We start from the raw sequence: 24,609 nt of genomic DNA, 5'->3' as shown, positions 1-24,609 counted from the left end.
ATAAATTTTGGTAAATGAATGTGGAAATTGAACCATAGTGAGTGTGTTTCTATTCTACATCTAAGCAGGTCAAGGCCAAAGGGAGTAATCTAATCTTACCCCCGCACCCTTCATACCTGATGTCAGAGGCAAGACAGCTGACAAAGCTGGGGGGGATTAAGAGGTGGGAGGCAACGCAGGATGCGTGGCTGTGCCAGGGAGCAACACATGGGTCTCCACTGCCTTTTCATTTTGGGGTCTGTCACCAAGATCCAGATCTTCTGCGAGACACCTGCCTTCCTTTTGCCTAACTATCTGAGGAGGGGACAGTGAAACCCCAGCTCCCTAGACCCCAGAGAAGTGCAACCATGCAGGAGAGGCAAGAGGAGGGCAAAGGAAGACACATCTCCCTAGGAGTCAGGTGTCTCTGCCCAGTTCCCAGGGGACGGTACTTGCCCATCTATCTGGGTGGCTGGCTCAGCCCAGGCTCTGGGCTTCCCTCTCCTGGGGTTTGAGCTTTGCTCAGGGCATGAGGAAGTCCTCTTCATTTTGTGACCCCAGCACCCAGCCCAGCACTTGGCACAGTGTAAACACACAAGTAACTGTGAGCAGGGGCACCAAGGAAATTGTCCCCATTCTCTAGGTAACTTCTGAAGGTCGACGGTAGGAGACAGGTGTTATTCCAGTTTTTCAGTCACTCAACAAATTGCCTATCAACTGTCTTTTATGTGGGAATGTTCATATGGTTGCTTGCTGAGAAAATAGCTGTGTTAACTTCTTCCCCCATCAGTTTCCATTCAGAGTACTTGAAACACTTAGTAAGCAACACCTATAAACACCTATTAAAATGCAGCTTTATGAGAAGTTAAATCATTTCCAAAGTGGCATGGTAGAAGATACGGGGCAAAAAAAAAAAAACTCTTAGAATGGCTTGTTGGCTTAAACTATGCTATTTGGTGGTAGTGGCGAGTGGGGGGGGGGGTTTATAGTTGTGAAGTCTAACAGCCCAGTACAATAAAATAAAATAAAATAAAATAAGTGGAATTAAATGCTTCAATAATATGTGTTTAAGGACTGGATTTTTGTGACAGAACCACTTACTTCCAGGGTAGAAAATTTGGGAGTATTTTAAAAGACTGGTATATCTGCTTTTATAGAAATGTAATATAGAAATACCAAGGCGAGATGCCACAATACAGATTTGATGAATGATAAAGTAGAAATTTTTAAAAAGTGGTAAAAGTTGGATAGTTGGGAAAAGCAGAAATAAAAGAGAGATAAAAATTTCACATGTGCTCAATTCAATTCTTCTTTAATGGTAGGAACAAAAGCAACTGGAACAGGAAAATGACTTTGAATTTTAAATAATGAGTAAGCATATATTCCTTTTCCTAAAGGAAGGGACAAAAATAGAAGAGAAAGAAGGTATCATTACTGGTAAATGGGCAGGTCTTTGTAGAAGGAAATTACACAGCCTGGTTGTAACAATGCATTTCAACTTTCCTACATAAAATGCGCATGTCTTAAATTTCTTGACAATACTCACAAAGCTGCCTTTTCATCTTTATCTCATCTTTTCAAATTATGCTACAATACCAGGGATAAGCCTAAACTGACATTCATAAGAATCTTCTGGAAAGTATAAATGTTTCACTTCGTTCAAAATGTATCTCTTGATTTATTATGGCCTCACTCCAACCACTCTTCTGCCTAGCTTTTGCTTTTATTATGCTCTACTCATTTAAATTCACCAATATGTTGCTTTGTAACAGTTTATATTTTTTCACACACATATAGGTGTACTATGTAAAAACTGAAGCAAATAACATATGGGGCTCCCAGTTTCCCTTGTACCAACTCTTTCTTTAGTTTTATACTACTCAGTTCCAAGTGGAGGGCAAATAAATTTTGCCAAATGAATTAACTGAACATGTAAAGCCAAAAGAGGGTATCAAATGATTATTTGGGTAGTACCTAACACAAAAAAAGTATAAAATTTCAATATGAACACACACATAAGGAAAAAAATAAGGATACCATATCAGAAAAATGGTGACTTTATTCCTCAGTTTGTTAGGATTATCTACCAACACACACACACACACACACACACACACACACACACACAAACACAGACCAAACACTAATGTAAATTTCAACTTTTCTCAAGAGTTGCCAGTATACATATTGGGGATGATGGTGATAAATGGATTTAAAATGATATATTATTTAAAATAAAAAGTTGCTATACTAGTGTTTTATATTTAAATTCAAATCATCTTAATAACTGAATTATATATCACTCGAATAATAGGGGGAAAGCTAGTAAAAAGAACATTTTCCCAGTTTAGAATCACATGAGAAATTTTAACAAAAAAACTTTTGTTTTTTATCAAATGCACCACATAGTATTTAGCAACTCTGGGCAGATGACATCACTTAAGGTGGTGGTGGTCTTTGTATAGTTCCCATGATCTGCAACCAAGAGGCACCAAATGCCAACGTCACCAAGCCTGTCCCATTTTGGCCAAGCCAAAAATACTGGATTTCAAAGGTTGAAGGAACTAATCACAGAATTAGAAAAATGTCTTCAAATTCGATCATCAAAATGTTTTCAAATCAATCAAGCTTCCAAAATTTTTCCAATTAAAACTACATTTTGCATTCCATTAAAATGGAATTGATAGTCTCAAAATTATGCTTATTAAAGAGACCACAAGAGCACACAACTCCTCTCCTTAAATATGTTAGGACTTAAAAAGACTGGTTATGATAAATATAGACCACAGGCATAGGTTCCTAATCAAATGCATTTTCAAATACGTTAGTCAAGAGCATCATCATAAGAATTCTACTTTGATCACACACACACACACACACACACACACACACACACCCCCTATAATATAATCAAATATCTCTTAGTTTTAGTTCTTTCTTTTTACCAATAGGTGGCAATCTTTATTGCTAAGACTAGGCAAAAGAATCAGATCCAGAAAGACTGTTTCTTTCCTCCTCTCAAATCTCAACATTTTTTTTCTTTTACTAATGAGCTATTTTATAATTGTTTAGTAATCAGAAAAGCAAAATATTTGTAATTTATCATGCTACTTGCAATACTGGGTCTGTAAGGGGACAAGTTATCCTGAAATCTCCCCAAAGGAAGAAACACACCAAAGGGACACCATAAAAGAAAGTGGCAGAGGGAGTCTGCATATAGTTTTGTCACTATTATGAACTCCAAATATGACATTAAAATATATATTAAGTATATAAAACATCCATCAGCATACTAATGACCCTAGAATGGCACATCAAATGGCACAAATAATGAAGAAATATAATGCAAAAAGAAGACAGGAGTCTACCAGAAATATCTTCAAAGGACAAGACTTGCAAATGGAAACTCTATTTCAAGACAAGACATTATTCCAGCAGGCATTCTGCATGGGGCAACACATACACAGCAGCTTGGCAAATGCATTGCTCCCTCACTGAAACTGAAGAGAACACCCTTGTGTGCGTCTTAGAAAGAACTGGCCAGTATAACCACCATGACTGTCTAACTCATGTAATTCTGCTGTAATTTAACTTCACTTCTTCTTTGAAAAGGCTCAAAGAAGGGAAAGAAGAGTTCATCATAATTCTCTATAAAACACTGGTTTGTATAATTCTCAGCTGTTTAAACTGGCCCTTGGTCTTCACTTCCTGTGGCTAAACAATTTCAATTCCTTTCATTTTTTAGGTCTAAACACATCACTTAAAGTCTAAGAAACAATTTTTGAGTGTGTGCCCAATGTGCTTTTCCATTTTTAAATGTCACCATCAAATACTGGGTTTCTAATACTCTAATTAGAATGTGCTAGGGGCTTGGTTGTGGCGGTGATGCCTCCCTGAAACCCTCAGTTTGGCAGAGTGCCATCAATTCTATTTTACAGATGAGAAAACCAAGGTTAAGTATATTACCATCTTTAGGTCATACAGCAAATTAGTCACAGCAATTAGGACTAATGGTTGGCCAAAGGCATCTCTGAGATGCTTGGGCCATTCACAAATGCTCTACATAACCGAGGAAATGAAAAGGGTGCTGAACGTGTTGGTGATCCTATAACATCGGTAACACACTCTACCCTACGTATCTCGGACATGCCTACAAGAACCCACACTTCGCAAATCCATAAAACTTAAAAAAAAAAAAAAGCAAATTTATCCAAATTTTTCAAGAGGCGCCATCACTGCATTTACATTGCAGTAAAAAAACTACGAAGAACAACAGGATTCACTGATGTGCTAAAACAGTTCCATTTTTTCCTACAACCAAGAAGCTTTTGATTAGAAAATGAGAGACCTAATAAGACCCATCACTTATGTGTGTTGTCTTCTTTTCTGCTACTGAAATGTGTTTCTTCCTTTTGAAGACAGTAGCTGAGTCTCAGAATCAACCTAACCAGAGAGACTTGAATCCCTGAGTCACTTCACCCTTCTGTTTTGCCCCACAATAACAGAGAAATGGTTCCTTGTGCAAAGGGATGCAGGTTGATAAAGCTGCCAACTACCATGAATTTCTTAGAAGATTGTCTATAAAATCCATGGATGTGTCATGCAATGGAATATTACAGTTTTAGATGATGTTCAGTAAAAGTTATTATTTCTTACCTCCAGTCACACTAATTGTCACATTAAATTTGAGAAGCTCAAACAAGTTGCATTGCTAAAAAATACATTACCTTATAACTATTATTGGAAAACAAAGAAAAGTTTAAACTCACAATGAATGTGACCAGTTAACTACTCAACAAACAGTAGCAGTAATACATTCAGTATGAGTTATGATCATGGTTATAGCTAAAACTCTTCTTTGTGCCCACGAAATTTAACTTATTACTTGACATAGAATATGCAGTTAGAAAATTTTTTTTCAAAGACCTCTGAGTGAGCTTAATATTTCTAATTAAAATAAATAAATCCCAAGATCCTTAACTATGATTCATGTAAGTAAGAGACTTTCCAAAACATGCTTTCTGCTAAATTCCACTGAAAAACAGAATTTTCCATCACTCAGTCCTGGTCTCCAGACAAATATACCTCTTACAACTGCTTCATGCTTCAGATTCTTTTTGCTTCTATCTGTTGGGAGAAGGTCAAGTTAAATTATGTCAATTTCTAAAGATTTTAATGTATACAGTAAATAAAAAAAAACCACTAAGGATTGGTGGTTAACAGAATTTTGGTTTACCCTGGATAAGCACATATTGTTGCTTATATGCATCTGTCAAATTGGTAAGAATTTAATCTCAGTAGAGAATATAATTAATGCAGTCACAGAACACTCCAAATTAATGCTTTAATTTAAACTCCAGCTGTTTAATCTTCTCATTGTAAAAGACTAGAATACCTAATGCTTGATTCTAAAGGAGCAGGAAGTAAACAAGAGTAAAGAGAGGAAACTGAAGTTACTCAATTGTCCATGAAGCTTAAGGCACCATTTTAGGTAGTTTCAATTAAGCAGTCCTGTGTCACTCTTGTCTATTTGACTGTGCAAAGGCAGACTGTTCAGAATCTGGATCCCGAAGGTAACTCTGTGAGTCACCAAAATTACCTGAGTACCTGCTCTATGCCGCAGGCAAGTCTTGAGGTTACAGTGGCTTTTACGGTTTTTGTTGATGATGGTATTTTGGAGGGGGGAAAAATTGAACTATCTCTAAAGAAAAAGAAAGGATACAATAGGATAAACATTTTAGGGAGGAAAGAAAGGTATGATTATTAGTACAAATTCCTAGAGGGTTCCAGGCTCCCACTCTCCTACATTATGAACTGAAATCCAAATTCTGCAGACACATTGTCCCCAATTACAGGAGGGTCCAGGCTCCACAGAGAAATGGCTCATTCAGCCACAGCCCCAATTGAATAGAACTTTCAGCTTCCACACCTCTTTTAATTCATTGCAACTCCCCTTGAAGAATTTTCTAGGTTATGACCTCCATAGATGGTTCTTCCCAGAGCTAACTTCTCTCTGAGGAAAATCCTCTCATCTAGAGGGAATTCACAGGAGACCACAATTTTTTTTTTTTAAACAGGAAACAGAACATCAAAACCTTTCAAAGTTTTATGCATCTAATCACAGCAGCAGAACAAATCTTTTCTTAATCGAAATTGTGCGTTGGAGAATCTAGTACGTTTTACATGCTTATCAGAGAGATCCAAAAAAATAATAATTCTTCCAACACCAAAAACAGAAACACACATTTCACATAACAAGAAGCAAAGGTTTAAAATGGGCCTTCCTCTTTCATCGTGGCCTTTTGTAAAAATTGCGACAGTAGACCAGTGGGAATTCTGGCAGGAAAAAAGTCCCATCAGAGACTGACTTTTGTTTAAAAAAGAAAGAGAGAAAAGCCTTGCTTATGCAGAAAATTCTTACTTTTTCCATTATGTGGTGTCTGGGGGAGGGTGGGAAGGGACGGCTTCTTTCTCTATGTGTGTAGCACTGTAATTTACAATGAGTCATGAAAAACATAAACGAAACTGTTAACCTTTGAGACAGGGGTCAGCAAATCTTATTCCCACTTAGGTCCATCTTTTCTGGCAAACTTGACTATACCCAAAACAGGGGCTTTCCCTGGATAGACACACTCCAACTTGCCGGATTATGAAGGGCCAAGTCTGAAAGATGGTGAGCTCAGGAAGGAGTTTGACAAGAGGTTCTTGGTGACCACTCAGCCCATGGACAGGCCTTGAGCTGTCCCTTCAACTTAACACACGTTCCACGTCACAGGAGTGAAGTTTTCCCTAATCATCCCTTAGGGGACACCCTAACTCCTAAGAGATGGGGTTCCACCATACCACAGTACTTGACTCTGTCTCCAGGTCCAGCCTGGGAAAGCACTTGGGTATCCACTTACCCATGGAATTTCTCTTTCTCCTTGCCCCTTGCCTCCTGGAAGCAGTGCTTTAAATAAAATCATAAAATCCATCTTTATTACTTCAGGATCCACCTTCATGTATTATGACCACAATGTGAACCAAAGTCAGACCATTGTGTTCTGAGCAAGACTCAACTTCAGGCCACATGAAAAAAAACCACACCATGACCCAGGGCCTGGCCCCAAGTGCTCAAAGTTGAGGCTGTTTTTTTCTCTAGCAAAGATTCAGTATTTTCCTCACCAATCAAATAAAACACAACCATTCTTCTCTATTGAACTTGCTATATAAAGGAATTTGAATTTAAATTATTAGGTTCCAAAACTAATAATGTACTAATAGCACAATACCTTTCCCTAAATGAAATGGGGTCATTTTCTTTTTAACTTCTCTATTCATTTGCTTCCCTCTGTATTGCAAGGAAACTTTGAAAGGAATTGATGCATTTTGTACAAATGAGTACACAAACTGCCTCAATGTAAGTGATAGGTGCTTTGAATACATGATTTTGACAGAAACAAGATATTGAAAAATTGAGCATGTTTATGATCATATCTGTGAGACTTTTTAAATCAGTTTGAGAATAAGGGGATTATAGGCAAAGATTACAGAGATGTGAGTCTGTATTTAAAAGTCCACAGTTTGTAGGTTAATACTTGGTTAATACCCCTAGAGGTTCCTTCCCTCCAGGCTCACACTGCAAGGGTGCTGCAGTAGGCATTGAAAAGCACACATCCAGAAGGAAGTCTGCTGCAGAGCAACTCAGCTCCAGCTACCAGGGTCTGACCCTGAGTCAGTTTCTTCTTATAAGCCTCTACATAGAAATGGGACCTAGTGGGAAGAGGCAGAGCACACAGCCTGGTCCCCGCCACACAGCACACACTGGATGAATGCCTGCAAAGGTATGAACAGGAAGTCATGCTGAAGAAGTTTCAAACTTACAGCTCAGGGGTAAAACATTTCTTCACAGGTATTTAAGAAAAGGAAAAGGTAGCGTTTATATGTAATGAATTAAAAACAAAAACTAAGACGAACAAACAACAAACCCTACAATTACCACCTTTTCAGCAAACTAAAAATTCATGTAATTGTTCAACTGCATGCCCATAAAAAAATAATTAAATAAAATGTCCAGAATAAGGTAACAAAATTCATCAGAACTTGCACTGCCTTTGATGAAAGTAATAAAAATGAACTCTCCTCTTTCCAATGCTTACAAACAAAAGATTTTTTTTGCCCTCATGTTAAAAGCCTGTAATTACTATAACTATTAACCACTCTTTCCATTTCCTTCTCTTACAAAAATATACATTAAGCTGGGTCTGGTGGTGTACACCTATAATCTCAGTGACTGGGGAGGCTGAGGCAGGAAGATCACAAGTTCAAAGCCAGCCTCAGTAACATAGGAAGACCCTGAGCAACTTAGCGAGACACTGTCTCTAAATAAAATATAAGAAGGCTTGGGGATGTGGCTCAGTGGTAAATCACTGTACAGGGTTCAAGCCCCAGTACAGGAAAAAAAAAAAAAAAGAAAAAAAAAAAGATATATATATATATATATACACACACATACACATATATACGTACACACATATACACATATTAAATGTCAGATAACAAAATCTGAAGATTACTAACTACATTTGCTAGAAGATAGGATTTATGATTTCTTGATTTTTCAAAATGTGAACTAAACATAGCACTGGATTCTGTTAAAAGATGGTTCCTTAGGGACTCACTGAATCAAGTGACTCTTATCATTATCTAAGCAAAGTCCTCTGCTAGATATCAAATGAGTACTAGAAAATAGAAGGAGCAGGGTTGCCTGAGAAGTAGGGAAGGACAGTAGTTTTGTATTTTGGAAAAAGATCATTGTGAAATTGATCCCACCCTTTTCTTTTAGGGTATGTGAAAGGCAACTAGTCTCACAGCTACTAAAACAAATGAAAGAGTAAGGAAAGGAGGGAGGGAAGGAAGAAGGACAAAAGGAAGGAGGGAAGGTTATTTTTCCCCCTTAGTCAAAAAAAAAAAAAAATATATATATATATATATAAATTACTCAAATATTAACATCTAGCTAAGTTTGGGAATAATTTTAGAATTCACCAAAAGTAGTTAAGGGAATAAAAAAAAGTTGACTGATGACAGCTCACTTATTTGATTAAACTATAATAGGCAAAGAGGTCTCAGATGTGCTACAACTCTGGATCTGGCAAAGAAAACAAGAGCAAACATTCTTATACCTTATGAAACGTTTCCTTAATGAGGATCAAAGTTAGATGATTTAGATCACAGAAGAGCTAGAAAGATGTGGTCTGACAAGAACCGGAGCTTCAGCTACACAACTGAATTTTATGCTCCCATTATATATTTAAATTTCCTTTAAGTCTAAAAGCTGCCCAGGTGTTTCAAGTTTCTCTTAAGGGAAAGATATAAGACCACAAGTGACAGTCACAAAGTAACTGCATGAAACACCAAACAATGAGGTCTAGTAAAGTAGCAAGTTAAAGCAGGTTTTCAATCTAACAAAAATCCTCTGAAACAGCAAACTCAATTATAAAGGTGCATTTGCATAATTAACCCGACAATACCTTTCCTACATTGCCTGAAATACTATCAGATACATAGTTATAGATAACATTTCATATACATTTTTATAATAACTATATAATTTATATGTGAACACAAATTTATATATAAGTGCTATATATAAGTATAATGTATATGTTAAATGTTGCAACATTACATAAACCTCTAATGTTAAATATAAAATTGAGAAACACTTCCCAAGTGAGGGTTAATATTTTAACCATTTAAGACCCACAAGTTCCAACATGCAGAAGAAATAAACTGTCCTTTAAAATGAATCACCTCTTCCCACCCTGTTGTTCTGATGTTCTTTTGCTATAAGGAAGAATAACTCTCATGTCTGCTTCTAGTTTTTCTGGAGTCTCTTTTCCTGAAGGAGGAAAATTTACTTGTTTAACTCACTGTGTCCTAACAGACCACATCAGAGGTCACTGAAGAGCCAGCAGGTCACCTGCCTTAGCTCCAGGATGCCCCCGAGCTGACAGGAGTAAGCAGTGCTGTGCAGTGTGACATCCCCACCTGCAGGCCCTGTGGCAGTATGGCACAGCTTCTTAAGTCACTGGGTCAACAAATGGACCACTGGGGTCAAAACCCAATTCCAACAAAAGCTGTGACCTCAGGCCATCATATAACTAAACTTCCTTTATCTTTTTACATCAGGTACAATGAGATCAATGTCATAGATGTGTTTAATGAAAAACAACAACACAGTACAAGGTTAGCAGAGCACCTGACACAAAACATACTGGAAAATTCAAATATAGGTATAAATCCAGTTTCATATTTATATGTAGGAGTATACATATATGTATATGTATATATTTCTTTTCATTTTCACTCACAGTTAGCATTTTCTCCATCAGTAATTTTTATTCTTTATTGTCTATCTTATAATATGCGTTTCATTTTTAGGAATCTGGAAAATGTGTACATTATGGTTTTACACTTCTGATAATTACCCTTTCAGTTAATCCAGATAAAATATTTGTAACCTATGAGTTCTAAGTATAAAGGTTAGGAATGAAAAGGCAACTTTTAAGTCCTCCCATGTAACATGAGATTTATTAACACATAGTTTCTGAGTACTTGCTTATTACAGAACGTCTTTCAATTGTATTTCCACATAAAATACAAGGAGGTAGCTCATTACACCCTTAAGTCACCATCTCTTACCCTTAAAACTACTGAAGTCAGTCTACCATCTGTTGGTATTTACTGTTACAAAGAAGAAGGAAAATACTTTTGTTCCTTGATAGCAAATATTTACCAGATATTTTGGCAAATTACTTTAAAAAGTGGCCAAATGAATCCAGAGGTGGTCCCTCATTGATTTCACATGAAAAATGTGGCGATCTCTTTCAAATCTGCACATATGCATGAAAGCTTAACTATGTTCTGTTTCACTTGGTATGAGTTCCTGTTTACCAGCACTTAAAATTCTCATGCTGGATCTTCTCTCTATACATTGTCCCCCTCATTTTAAATCTTTGTTTTGATTATTAAGAGATTTAACTTCTCTTAGCCCTCATAACACATTTGTTTTTAACTGTGTCAATAAATGTCAGTAAATGACTCTGATGTGAATTTTAATATGCTCCTGATCATCTGACTGCTTTCTGCCCCTTTCATGAGAGTCACATCTTTCTGAAATAATCATTTTTGGAGGCTTCCTCTGCTTTGGATCTTCGATCTGACCTCCCCTTTCCTGTGTGGAGCAATGGTTTTCAGTAGGCTCTGTTAGGTTTTTCCTGTTTATTTATCACTAAACAAGGAGAAATCTCCCAGACCTGGTGTTTGCTCTGAGTCTACCCTTTCTATCCACTTGGGTGCCAATTTCAGACCTAAAGTCAGTAAGTAGGTTGAAATGAACAGTTTCCTGGCAATTCCCAAAGTGGTTTTCATTTTGACGTAGTTTTGCTAGCCTGAAAGAAAAATCTTATGCCTCCACTGCCTGCCTTTCTGAGGCTCTGAATGAACAAGCACTTAGAATACTCAGGCCTCAGTTAACACAGGTCTTTCTAATCTATGCCACCTGCACACTTCTCTTCTGTGGAGTTGGATTCTCAGGCTGCCCCAATTATAGCTCCTATTCCAGCCTCCCAGCTCTGTCTGCCTATTTTCTAAGTTGTAACCTCCCTCTGAATAAAAAAGGAGTGTTGGGGAGAAAAGGAGAGAAAATATCCCAGGGATAGCTGCCTAAGCCCTTTCTGAATTAGGGGCAGAGAATTAGGGAGGGCATGGATCTGCCTCGCTCTTTTTATGTAGTCAAAACTTCTATTGTGTTTTTAAACCTGAGTTATTTACACTAGATACCACTTCCCATAGTTACAGTTTTTATGGTGTTTCCCCAGCTTCATAGAAACTGCAGTAAGAAGAGGCTTTCTAAAAGGACTACCAGTCAGGGCTTTTTAAATTCAGGAAACTCTTATATATTTTTCTTGTAAATTGAAAAAAATTTTTAAAAAAGCCAAAATAAAAACATCCATGCTGGTGGTGACACTGCCTTTGAGAAACACTGTCTGTGAAATGTCACATTGTCCTTTCAAACACCTAGAAAGAAAGTCCACCTGTGTCCTTCACGTGCCCTCATTCATTCTTCTGTCCTCAGAAGCCAGGTAACAGAAACACAATGTTTATGTTATAAACTTGGCAGTGGCCAGCTTTCCTGAGAAATCAGGCTTGACATCCAAAGGAATTTAGTAATTTACTGAGTCTTTTAAAATGGCATTTACTGCTAAACTTGACATAATTCAGGTACAAGACTTCAATTCATTTGAATCAACTTGTGATATCTCACAGATTTCAAGCAGGCGTTATCCACATGCCAAAACACACAATTCCTTATGCTGGATATACTCAGGTTTTTGGTTTTTAAGCAGGTAATAACCAACATGTGTTTCGTTTTAATAAAAAGAATACAAGACAGAAATAAGAAAACTTGAAATGCGGGAAACCATCTGACATTAACGTCCTCAAACATAATATAAATGGAAGGTAAATCTATTTATAATGCTATATAACTTTTTAGTTATCTGATCAAGGTAAACTTTGTCCTGGGAAAAACTACATATACAAACATATACCCAAACCTTTGTCTTCATTTCCTGGCCTTCTGTATCAGTCTCTTTATAATTCAACTCTTCAATATATTTACCCAATACAAGCAAATACTGTAAATCATATGTAAAGTGAAGATAATTTTTTGTAGTTGTATGAATATAAAATCTAACAAAACTTAACAGATAAGACAGACATATTTGAAGACCACCCAAAAAGCAGAATTTAGTTACAGATAACTTCACAAAACTGCTTAGCAAGATCCACACTTCTGTGAACTGCCTGCCCTTCCTGGAGTATTTTTGAGCTCTGTATATGGTATGTCCCTTTTCTTTTTAAATACTCACATGATAACCTAAGCTTCAGTTTCTTAATCTCAAAATGGTCAATAAAATGCCATTTTTTGTTGGGTGACTGGGAGGATCAAATTTTTTAAAAGTCTATAAAATGCCTAGCAGGGCAAACAGTTAAGTGCAAAATTTGAATGTTCAACTTAAAAAAGAGAGACATTTTCAGCATGAAAATAGATTTATAGGGAAGTATGGGACAATAACGGTAATAGGTTCTGACAAAATCATATCTCATCTCTTGGTACTCAGTAGATATCCAGTATTATTTTAGCAATAAAGTCATAGCACTCTAACCTCTTTAAATGCTTTTTCTTCAAAGATGAAAAAAGTTTATTTTTGATAACTAAGAAAGCATGGTAACACATGTTAGTAGTGTTGTAAAAAACTTTAAAATTAAAAATTAATAATGACAAAATATTTAATAATGTTTTCTATAGTTGGGACACAGTAGTGAGAAATGACTACTTTCTGATAAAGAAGAAATGTGCTTTAATATTAAGAATTATTTTGGGGCTGGGGATGTAGCTGAGTAGTTGAGCACTTGACTGGCATATATGAGACCCTTGGTTCAACTTCAGGCGAAGTGGGGGGTGGAGGTGGGAGAGACAGAAAAAGAAAAAAAAAAAAAATATATATATATATAGGGTAAAAATAAAACCAGTCACATTCAGTGTAGATTCACAATAGTTAAATAATTTACAGCTTATTATTACAACAATTAGTATTACAAAATTAGTGTCTTATTAACACCCTTAAGTAATTTTGAAAACTGCATTTACCAAACACCAGGAGCAAAATGAAACTAATACCTCCTTTTTCTTGCTGTGGTACTGGTTCCATGTGCTGAGTCTGAGAGCATTATGTGGGTTTTCCCATTCAGGGGTAAGTTTTGAAAATCACAATGACAACCCAAGACAGTCACACTGGCTTTATCATACAGTTTTGCTAATGCCTATGTTAACATGCTACCTCTTAGGTGGATTTGAAGAAGTCTGAATAAACAAAGCTTGATACTCTGAATAAACAAATGCTATAATCATTGCCCTCTACTGACCTTGGAAGATTTAAAAACAAACAAACAAAAAAAACACCAAACACATTCCTAGGAATGTCTGAGTATATATCATGTCAGTGAATTTAGTTCTACTGCACAGATGCAGTACAAACAGGCATCCCATGAATATCTTTTAATTCACTCTTGTACTGCTACATGTGAATTGGAACTGGAAGAGTCTCAAACAGATGATGATGTCAGTATTTGCTGAGTGCCCTTCAAGAGGGGTAGAGCATAAATATTCATATTGGTGAAACATACCTTAAAATCATACATGATGTTGATTTGAAAAAACTTGGTACCCGTTGGTTACAACATCACTAGTAGCAATATTCTCAAATAATCCCAGACTAGCCTCCAATCAGATATTGCAATGCGGGTCATATGACACATCTTTCCAACCATCCTAACTCATTGCTCTCACTACATTCTCACGAATCTCACTATATTCCCTTTATCCCACTACAGAGGACTTCAAGGTTTCATTACTGGGGAAATACTACTAATGAAAACTTATACTTTTCTGAGTTTTACTTCTTTCACAATCCCTGTGAGTAGGAAAGGGAAGGGTAAAACTAAAACAGACAAAAATCAGAAGGCAGTATCTGGCTTTTTATTTGACAATTACAGAACACTGGGATTAGAACTGTTAAGGGATATATAGGATACAAAAGCAGGGTGGAATTTATGACTCCAAAAATATATCACAAAAATTTACATTTCTTTTACGCCTATATTCTTTTCTATCTTGGATATCAAATTTGATCAACAAATTAAAAAGTCTGACAAATACTGTAATAAATTCACAGTCAGACCTTCAACATGCATCAAACTGACAGGACAGATTAATCTACAGGTATTACATAATACATGCTACCAACTGAGAATAGATAAATGGATGAATACGAACACACTGCAAACGCCTCCAAGCAAGAAATAATCTAGAGAAGGTATTCCTAAAAATGACAGCCAAACTTGGGATGGCATAAAGCCACTGGGAAAAAGTTATGTATACATAATTAAACAGAAAGATCTGCTGCTTGTTGTTTTTAATGGCAAAGTTATATTTTAACAATGTATACAATGTTATGCATTGTATCACAATGTATGTTTTTTAAATTTGTTCTAATTAGTTATACATGACCATACATACACCATACATAGATGCAATATAATTTCTCATTCTTTTGGATGTACATGATGTAGAATCCCACTGGTCATATAGTTATATATGTACATAAGGTAATAATGTCTGTTTCATTCTACTATGTATGTTTTATTTTTAGTTCCAACATTACATTTTAGCAATATTTCTACTTCCATAGTAGAAACATAATATCATGGCCTTTTACATAAATTTTAAGCAGAAATAATACATTTATAAAGCATTCTGACTATATTGTTAAATAACTAATTTGAAATTTGAGAGAAATTTTACCCAAGTACTTGAAACAGAACCAGTTTCTAGTTAAATTTGTACTCTACTTTGATTAGTCTTATTGAGAGTCTAAAAACTGCTTCAATATTAAATGCTATTAACTCAATCAAGATCTCACAATATAGTATCCACCATGCAATTATGCTTATTTCTAGTTATTTTCTCCCATCTCAGTCATTTGACTAATTTTACATTCTTGCTCATGAAAATTTGTTAAGAACAAAGAAACACATATAAACAATAGCCAGTTGTACTGCTAACATTTGTTTTTTCTTTTTACTAATAAAAATATGGATGTGTATGTGGCATAATGTATTATGCATTATTATTTGTCATAGGCACAAAATTCTTCCCCTTTCTTATGTGCATCTACTAATATGTAACAACAAATCCCACCATTACGTACAATTACAATGTACCAATAAGAAATGTGGAAAAAAATCAAATCTATAAACTACGGCTTGTAGGCTGACTGCTGTTTTTAGTAAACAAAAAGTAAAGTTTAAAAATAAGTTGGAAGACCTCAGGGGAAAAAAAAGAAAAACTGAAACAATAACAATTCTGATTTTTTGGTCAAATTAAAAAAAAATTCCCCGTTTGGATGCCACTTAGCAGATGCATGGCACCATTTCTTGCTGAATTTCAGATTCTAATGTTTATTTTCAAAAATTTAAGACTTCTTGAAGAAATGGTTATATATCAGAATCCCTCCTGTTTGATACACCTAGAAATCAAAAGTAATTGACATCAAATTTATCTAAGAAGGTACTGACAACTAAGCTTAAAAACTTTTTCAGCCTATCGGATGCTTTTAAGACAAAGGGAGTTTTATTAGAACAGCAATGTCAACTCAGTTACTAGTAAACAAAACAGGCTCCTTCACCTAAATTGTTTGAGGACTGAGGGCTTCATTCAGAATATAAAGATATGAACACAGAGTTCTTTACCTACTTTGGAAAAAATCAAAACACATAAGTGTCTACAAGCTATAACCAAAGAATCTTCTAATACATTCTAATAGCCTCAGTAGATGCCTGAAACCACACATAATATCAAACCCTATATTTACTATTTTCTGCTTAAACATACATTCCTGATTAAGGTTTAACTTATAACTTAGGCACAGTAAGAGATTAACAACAATAAAAAGGACAGAATAATTTTAACAATATACTATAATAAAAGTTATGTGAATGTGTTATCTCTCTCTCAAAATATCTAATTGTTCAGTGATGTTTACAGACCTCAGTCAACCTCAGATAATTGAAAACCATGAAAAGCAAATCATGGAAAAGGGAGGTACTGGATCTTACTTAAGTAGAGAAAATGTGATTTGTCTACATCCACCTGTGACTCTAAAGGACATAGGTCACAGTAACCTGGCAGAAAGTTTCTCCTCAAATAACATCAGGCTGGGCCCAACTGTCACCACTGCTCCAGGGAAGAGAGAAATAGGCCTTCCTTTTGAATAACATCCTGCAGAGGGAGGGGGCAAGCCTTCCTCACTTCCCTGGGAATACCCAGGGCAGACCTGCCTGACTCATAGGCCCCTAAGGTTCTGACTGTAAATTCTTAACATGGTTAAGTCATTTCAGGGACAGAGCCCTCTCTCTAAAAGACAGGCAAGTTGGGAGTTCTTATTCTTGTTGTCAATTTTCTTTTTAAATAACTGTGGATAGACAAATGATTAATTGAGGTAACCTTCCCTCCTTGTACACATTTCCAGCAAAAACAATGACTTCTAACGAATGAAGAACTCAGTAACAAGAATATAAATACTGATGGTCATGCAAGGGGGATCTGTGTTATAAGGCAAACTTAATAAATGAGCAATACATTCTCTGATCACAACCGAAGTGATTAGGGTCATCTGATTCTATCAAAAATAATGATTACATTTGCTTTTTCCAGACCCACTCTTTTAATCAAGTAATTTGATAGTATCTTTCAGAAATATATTTCATTTCCTACTAGAACAGAGATGGCAAAAACAAATTTTCACACCTAGGTGAAAAATATAAAGTACTGACAGGGTTTTCTGGTTGGTCATAAGTTAAGAGATGGGGCTCAAGGTCCCTGTGTGCAAAGATCCTGTAACTAGTCCCACTTTCTCATAAGAACAGAATGGACAGACAGCACCAAGAGTCACATGTTTAACCAGATAGTCCTCCAACTTCACCATGAAGCCCTACTTAATGAGGAGGGAAAGTGGAGAGAGTTAGAGGAAGGCATACTCTGAAAATAAAACAGAATTTGTGCAGGCAAGGATTCATGCAGCAAGGCAAATCACTTGCCCGGACACTATTTTCATTGTCTCAAGGAAAGAGCCATATGTTATGGCCACGGGACCCAGCCAATGTGTGTCATTTGGGATCAGGTCACTATTTTCTGTGACCTCTGTACAGTGTAATCAATTTATGTGATCTATTACAGCCTGGCTTTCTAGACAAGGAGTGATAATCATGGAGGACACTCAAATGCAGAGTGTGGAAAATGTAAGAATAACATGCCTTAGGAAACCATGAAAACAAACACCAACTGCAGGCTATTTTCTTTCTTTCTTTTTTTTTTTTTTTTTTTTTTTTTTTTGTTTAGAAGGGATTTTGTTCAAAATTTAAAATAGGCCACGTCAAGAGCATGCTTTTTTGCTTTATATGTGAAACCAACTGGGACCCACTGTCCAGAGTCTGCTGTGGGAGCTGGGGAAGGGGTGTGGGGGTCATGGATGGTGCAGTTATGAACTCCAGCTCATAGATGACCTATCTAGTTAGCAGATGTCCACACTTTACACAAACTAACATGATCACAGAAATTCACTAGCCTACAGAGGCTACAATAGCATGACTTTAATGAAAGGATTTCAAAGTTTGTGTTAGAATGGCTGTCCTGAGAAACAGCTCCAACAGACACATGAGAGGAACACAGTTTCATTCCCCCTTCCCTAATTCTCACTTCCACCTGATTCCTTCCACTGTGTACAAGAGGAAGCACAAGACCCCAGTTCCTGAAGGGCTGAATGTATGGGAATGTAATGCCAGAATCCAAACAGCTGCGGCAGAGCCAGAGGACCACCTTTGACAGCATGCCTCCCCTTAGGACACTAACATACACCTTGCATGCCCAGCACAAAGGGAGAGACAATAAACAACAAATGCAGAAAATTACACAGTAGGTTAGCCATTAAACACCTTGCAGAAGCAGAAGGTGGGTGCGGCCAGTTCCTATAAGATCTAAACAAAGAAGTAAGAGTGGGACAGCAACCTGGATGCCTGGGTTAGGCACCATGACAGGTGACAAAGCCTAGCCATGAGGTGGGGAAGAGACTAGATAGGACAGATGTCTTGGTTTCATCTTTTATCATTGCTTTCTAACACAAAATAGGAACTCAGTTCATGTTTACTGAATGAATTTAAGGCCCCGAACCCAAAAGAATACAGTAAATAAACTCGTTTAATGTATAGGACAGGTCTTCTTAAATAACAGTCTGCAAAATGTATTGACAGAAAATACATTTTCCTGAGAGGAGCTGTTTATCAGATGTTGAATTTTCTTTCTTTCTTTTTTTTAACTTTCTTCCCTCCCCTTTCACCAAAAAGAGTCAGACTTTACAGCTTTATTTCTAGGAATATGCATACAAGGAAAATAGAAAAGTGGATAACATTGTATAGGAGGAACATCTCAGAGTTGTGTGTGTGTTTGTGTGTGGGTGTATATAGTACCAGGGTTTGAACCTGGGGCCTGTGCAACCTAGGCAAGTGCTCTACCACTAAACTAAACCCGTAGACCCTGAGTCTACTTCTGACCAGAGTCTAATGACAACTTAAAAAAAAAAAAAAAAAAAAAAAAAAAACAGAATATAGCCAGGCATGGTGGTATGCATGCCCACAGTAGCTACTAGGGGGCTGAGGTAGGAGGATCACTTGAACTCAGGAGATGGAGACCAACATACTGAAACCCAATCTCCAAAAAAGAGGAAAATAAAAGAGAGAGAGAGAGGATGGGGGAGAGAAGGTGTGGCAACATACAAGAGACAAATGATTATTAGCTACAGACTGGTCTGAGACCCTCAATCTTACCTCAGGGTCTGATAAAGACTGTGCCAGTGGTCTAAATGAGAATTTTATGTGGTTCTTAGACCTAAGTGGGAAAGGGAGCAAGTTAAATGAAATAAACACAGTCAAACATGAAAAACAGGCTAAGTCAGGTGGAGAGAGTTAAAAAAAAAAAAAACTAAAGAATTCAAACACTGTAAGAAAAGAATTCTCCCTTCTTGCCATCACGCAATTTTTCACTACAAAAGCTTTTCAAATAAATATGCACTTAGGCAAAAGAAACCAGAGCCTCACAGGTTCCAGCACACAGAATTTGTCCTTACAACTCCTATCCATATCAATTTAACATGCAACTCATGGGAGTTATTGAATTCTCACTTCACAGGAATCACATTTAGATAAGAATACGAGACTAACATTTCTAGAAAATCGAACGTTTAGTATAATACGCTCCACATAACCCACCTACACTGCCTTTTCAACCTTTCAGTTATTCCTAATTTCTCATTTATATTCAGGCTCTAATACTTTCATGCGCATACTTATCATGGATCTCTTTCTTGAATTCTACTAAAATTTTTCATTTTACTCTATCTTTCCATGTATTAAAAAGAAAAATGACAAAGCTGTTAAAAATCTCAATTGTCACCACATAAAGAAGCAAGCATTATAAAATAGTTTAGCTCCTAAAAAGAGAAAATCATTTTTCTTATAAAAAGACTTGCTTTTCTGAATATTATATCTAAGCAAACTTAAACCTAATGGCAGTCATCAAATGCAATTTTGTTTAGAAACTATTTTTACAAAATCTTTTTGTCACTAATCTTGACAAGATACCCTTACTCCACCTTTTAAATCATTTTTCCTGATTCAACTGAGATGTGTTTATGATGCTGCAACCCTTTGTATTTTGAGACAAATTAAATCACTTTTTCCTTGGGAATGAGCCTACTTAAGGAAGTGTTTCTAACTTACAAAAATAAAAAGCCAAATTAAAAACATGTAATTTGGTGGAGAAATCCTATTATGTATTTGTCTTCACTCTGCTAAATGGAACTGCAAGAAATGCAATGGTTGACAAAATTACACATATAAGCACAGATCAAGGTTTTCTGATTCACCTGCAAAGAAAATTTAACTTTTGCTTTTTTAACTTTATGATAAAAATATTATTTGAGTAATATTATAAAGTTTAGTATAACATTTATAAAACAAATATCCCTTTTGGGTCTAGTGGGAGAGGAAAAAAAATTCTTTGTCTTTCACACAATTCTATTACCCAATGCTAAAAGGCAGCTCTTCTACTTGCATTCTGCATCTTTATTCTTGTTATCTCATTCATTTGTGTAAGAATAAGCTAACATTAAAGAAAGCATAATACATAAATAGTATCAGAACTGCTTTCAGAAATCTCCAGAGATGCTACAATCAGGTCTACTCAATACATAACCAAGCAAGTCCATTTTGCCTGTTTTACAGGCACCTTCCCATGACTTTCTTAGTCTCAGAGATTAAAAAAAAAAAAAGAAGAAAAGAAAAATGCTTGAGGTTTACTAGTGAGAAACCAGTATTTGACAAAACTGATAACAGAAAAGCTGAGCATAAGGCTTATCTCAATGAGAAACTGAGCAGAAGAAAATCCTAAACTAGCAGCTGTGCACCAAACTCAAGTGTGGACCATCTCCAGTAAATAGTAAGAGGGTTTTGAATCAAGGAGGTTTTCCCTTTAAGAAAAGTACCCAGTGAATTTTGTTTTCCCCTCATCAGGGCCAAGTGAACTCTAGGCATTAATGCTACAAGTGATGTTGTGAACAAGGGAAGAAAAACCCTTTTATTTTATGCTAACTCCAAGGACCTGGGTTTATCCTAAGACACAGTGTTCTCAGGGAACTGAGAGGCAGATATGGGGTTAGGAAAACAATGGTCTTTCTTTACTGAGTTCTGTGGTCATTTTACAACTTATTTTCTTTCATGCAAATCATTTAATATTAAACATACTTAATTAGACTTACTGTCTATTTTCCCAAAGTGATTATTTAGATACATAATACCAATTACAAGAGTAAGAATACAGTAAGTATTTAATTCAATGGAAACTTTAAAATAGTGCTTACAGATACTCACTGAACAGGTCTCACACACCATCTCCCTGTTTTTATAACAATTCCTAAGCCCACAGATACAAACTTCTAGCCATGTCATGGCTCACCAAGCTTCTTGTACACACCATATATCAGTTCAGATAAAGTTACCAGATGACTACTTCTGTCCAAAGCATAGCAGCCCAGTCCAAACCTAAGACTTTGCAAAAAAAAAAAAAAAAAAAAGAGGAGAAGGTAGAGGACATTAAACAAGTACCCATTGATGCTCACCTTGTTGCTCATTGTCTGCTTCAGTTTTTGAAGAACCTGGTGCAACAGGAAGGGGTCGAGGTGGCCGGGGTTTTGGAGTAGGAGGTGAGATTTTTTTCCTTCCAATATATTCAACATAAGTTCCCGGGAAGTCTCCCCTCTCCCCGGTGGTTTCATTATAGCCATTTAACCACCCAATGTCTTCAGGCCGGGCTTCCTGTCCATCACTGAATCCATGCGCTACTAAAGATCCTTTATTCACAGTCAAAATATCACCCAGGTGCAAGTCAATGTCTTCTTCCCTCTCTTTCTTATAGTCATACAGCGCTCTGTACTGGTACCCTTCCGCACTCATGTTTGCTGATCTGTTACCATGCAACAGATGCGTCCGGCTGTGCACTGTCGTCTAATTTTACGTTTTAATGGAAAATGAATTCAGAGAGTGTGTTAAAAATCCTAATAGGTGTCCAGCAGAGGACAAAGGACTACTCTCCAAAGGTTTACTAGGAGAGCTGACTGGCCATTCGGCTGTCCATCTGTCCTCCATCAATGGTGTGACTGAAGACAGGGCTCCGCTTCCTCTGTGTGCCACAGTCCTGCCTGCTTCCTTTTCAGCAACTTGTCAACACATTGACTCCAGGCTGACTCTCACAGCGAGGCCCAATCCTCTCTGCTGCTCCTGTCACACTGTCCATCTGTCGTCTGATTTCACTGTCGCACTCCACACTCAGCTTCACCTAGTGAAGGAGAAACAAGACTTATGAATGAACATCACACTTTGCCATCTGTGTGCATTTGAATTTCTACTTCCATTCAACAAGTACTTAATAGAGCTGGCAGACCTACACAGGCCAGGGTGCTGCTGCCTGACACAGTACACGTAAGGAAGATTAGTAAGAGCCTTGCCTTCTAAGAACACTGGGCAGGAGCAGGAGGAGTGTTGGCGGGTGGCAATGTCTCAGAGATAAGACTGGTACACAAGGAACCAAAACACTAGGTAAATGCCAAAAGAGAGGCAGACACTAAACGCTGCAGGGTTCAGGTGAGGGAGAGACCACATCTAATTGCAGGATTCTAAAGACAGAATGGAATGTGTGGCATGATCCTGGGTACAGAAGCAATTAGGTAAATGTTATATAACAGGCAGAGTTAGAACAGACGGTCTGGTTCATACAAAGTCAGAGAAGGAACAGTGGAACAGGGTTAGAAAGGCAGATTGAACCGTCTGACATCATGCATGCATGCCTGTGTTGAGTTTGTGAGTAATTCAGTAACGCCATGTGGAATAGGAAGCACTGAGGGGGCATGGGAAAAGGGACCAATGGGATCAGGCTGCATTTGAGGAATCCCTAACTAACCACAGTGCGTGGGAGGGAATGGCATGGAGAGAAAACAGAGGTGAGGCAAACTGCGAAAGGTGTGTTGCAGCAGTCTGAGAAAGCAGCCACCAAGGCACCAACCAAGGAAGCAGCAGAAGGTGTGAAAAGGGAGGTGTGAAGTAAGAAACACCATGGGGTAAGAATGTGTAGGGGTGACAATGCTTACATGGGGAGCAAGAAAAAGAGGAGAAAGGGTGCCTGATTCTGCATTACTGAGAATTTTGCACTAATATCAAGCAGAAGGAAGCCAGGAGACTCAATGGGCTTATGGGAATGTGGGCATCCACCTGCAGGTGTGCCAGTGGCTTGCTGAAAGCCTGGGCTGTGACTCAGGAGAAGGGACTAGAGATTTGGTAATCAGCTGTAAACAAGGCAAGACAATAAATGAATTGACACTTACCAAAAATTAAACCAATCAATCAATAATTTTAAAAATTAAAAGTTAAAAAATGATCTGAGGACAAAATATTGGGATTCAATAACTCTGAGGAAAAAAAGTCAAGGTTTAGAGACAATGCAATGTCCCAGAAACAAAGGACAAGGATCAGGTAGGAATAGGTGATTCCCCTACAACAAAGTCCTGCTGAAGCACCCACATGGGACAATGAGCCAAGGCTGGATAATTGGGGGCTGTGCTTATCATGCAACCATCATAGACTTTTTAGAAAGCAGATCCTAGGTCAGCAGTAAAGACAGTGATTAGATTTTAAGGAGTTAAGAAATCAGAAGTAGTAGTAATAGTTGCTGCAAAGGATTCTGGAAAGATGGCTTCATGGACAGAGAAATGGGTAATGGAAATATTTTTCTTTTACTTTTTGCTTTAAGGCATAGGGATGGCAGAACAATTGAAAAGGCAAAGACTATAAGTTAGAGAATTAGAAAGTCAGATTAGATGTCTGATAGGACAGCTTGCACACACACAAACACATCACACTCCACTCCTCAGTTATCTTTATTATAAAGAGCAAAAGCAACCTAAAGGCCTCTGACAAGCTGGCTGCACAATAAAGCAATAAAACAATACCCACACAACTTCAGGGTGTGAAAGCAAAGACAGCTTTTATACTTGTTGAAGAGTGAAACACTTGAGAAGTTCAATATTATAGATGCACCCCAGCATAGGTATCTTAAGAAGCAAAATCTAATCACAGATTGTTATGCTGCATTCAGAAGGATAAAGTAGTCAACGTTACATGGTTAAAGCCTCTTAGTTGTAATACAATAACACTCTTAGGAGAGTCACATATTTAAGGAAGCAAAAACAAACACTGGAAGTCTTTGTGGAGCAAGAATATTAATTTGGAATAGTACTCTATTTTATATTTTAGTCAACAGAGAAAAAAATTAATGCAACCAGTGGAGCATATGAGAAAAACAAGCTATATTATCCATTTGAAGAAAACCTCTCTTTTCAAAAGATCCGGAATCAAATTAAATAC

General features: G+C 37.0%; 1 protein-coding gene across 1 annotated transcript in view; it reads right to left on the bottom strand.

The window, feature by feature from the left end:
• Nucleotides 1–24,609, bottom strand: part of Pik3r1 (phosphoinositide-3-kinase regulatory subunit 1) — an 81,138-nt gene that overhangs the window by 48,385 nt on the left and 8,144 nt on the right. The window contains exon 2 of the mRNA XM_047555165.1: nt 21,813–22,528. Coding sequence (XP_047411121.1) covers nt 21,813–22,146 — 334 coding nt within the window. The 5' untranslated portion in view covers nt 22,147–22,528. The remainder of the gene's footprint in view (nt 1–21,812; nt 22,529–24,609) is intronic.

The sequence above is a fragment of the Sciurus carolinensis genome, chromosome 6 (genome assembly GCF_902686445.1).
Source record: "Sciurus carolinensis chromosome 6, mSciCar1.2, whole genome shotgun sequence".
Taxonomy (NCBI): domain Eukaryota; kingdom Metazoa; phylum Chordata; class Mammalia; order Rodentia; family Sciuridae; genus Sciurus; species Sciurus carolinensis.
This window is presented reverse-complemented; position numbering and strand designations above follow the sequence as displayed.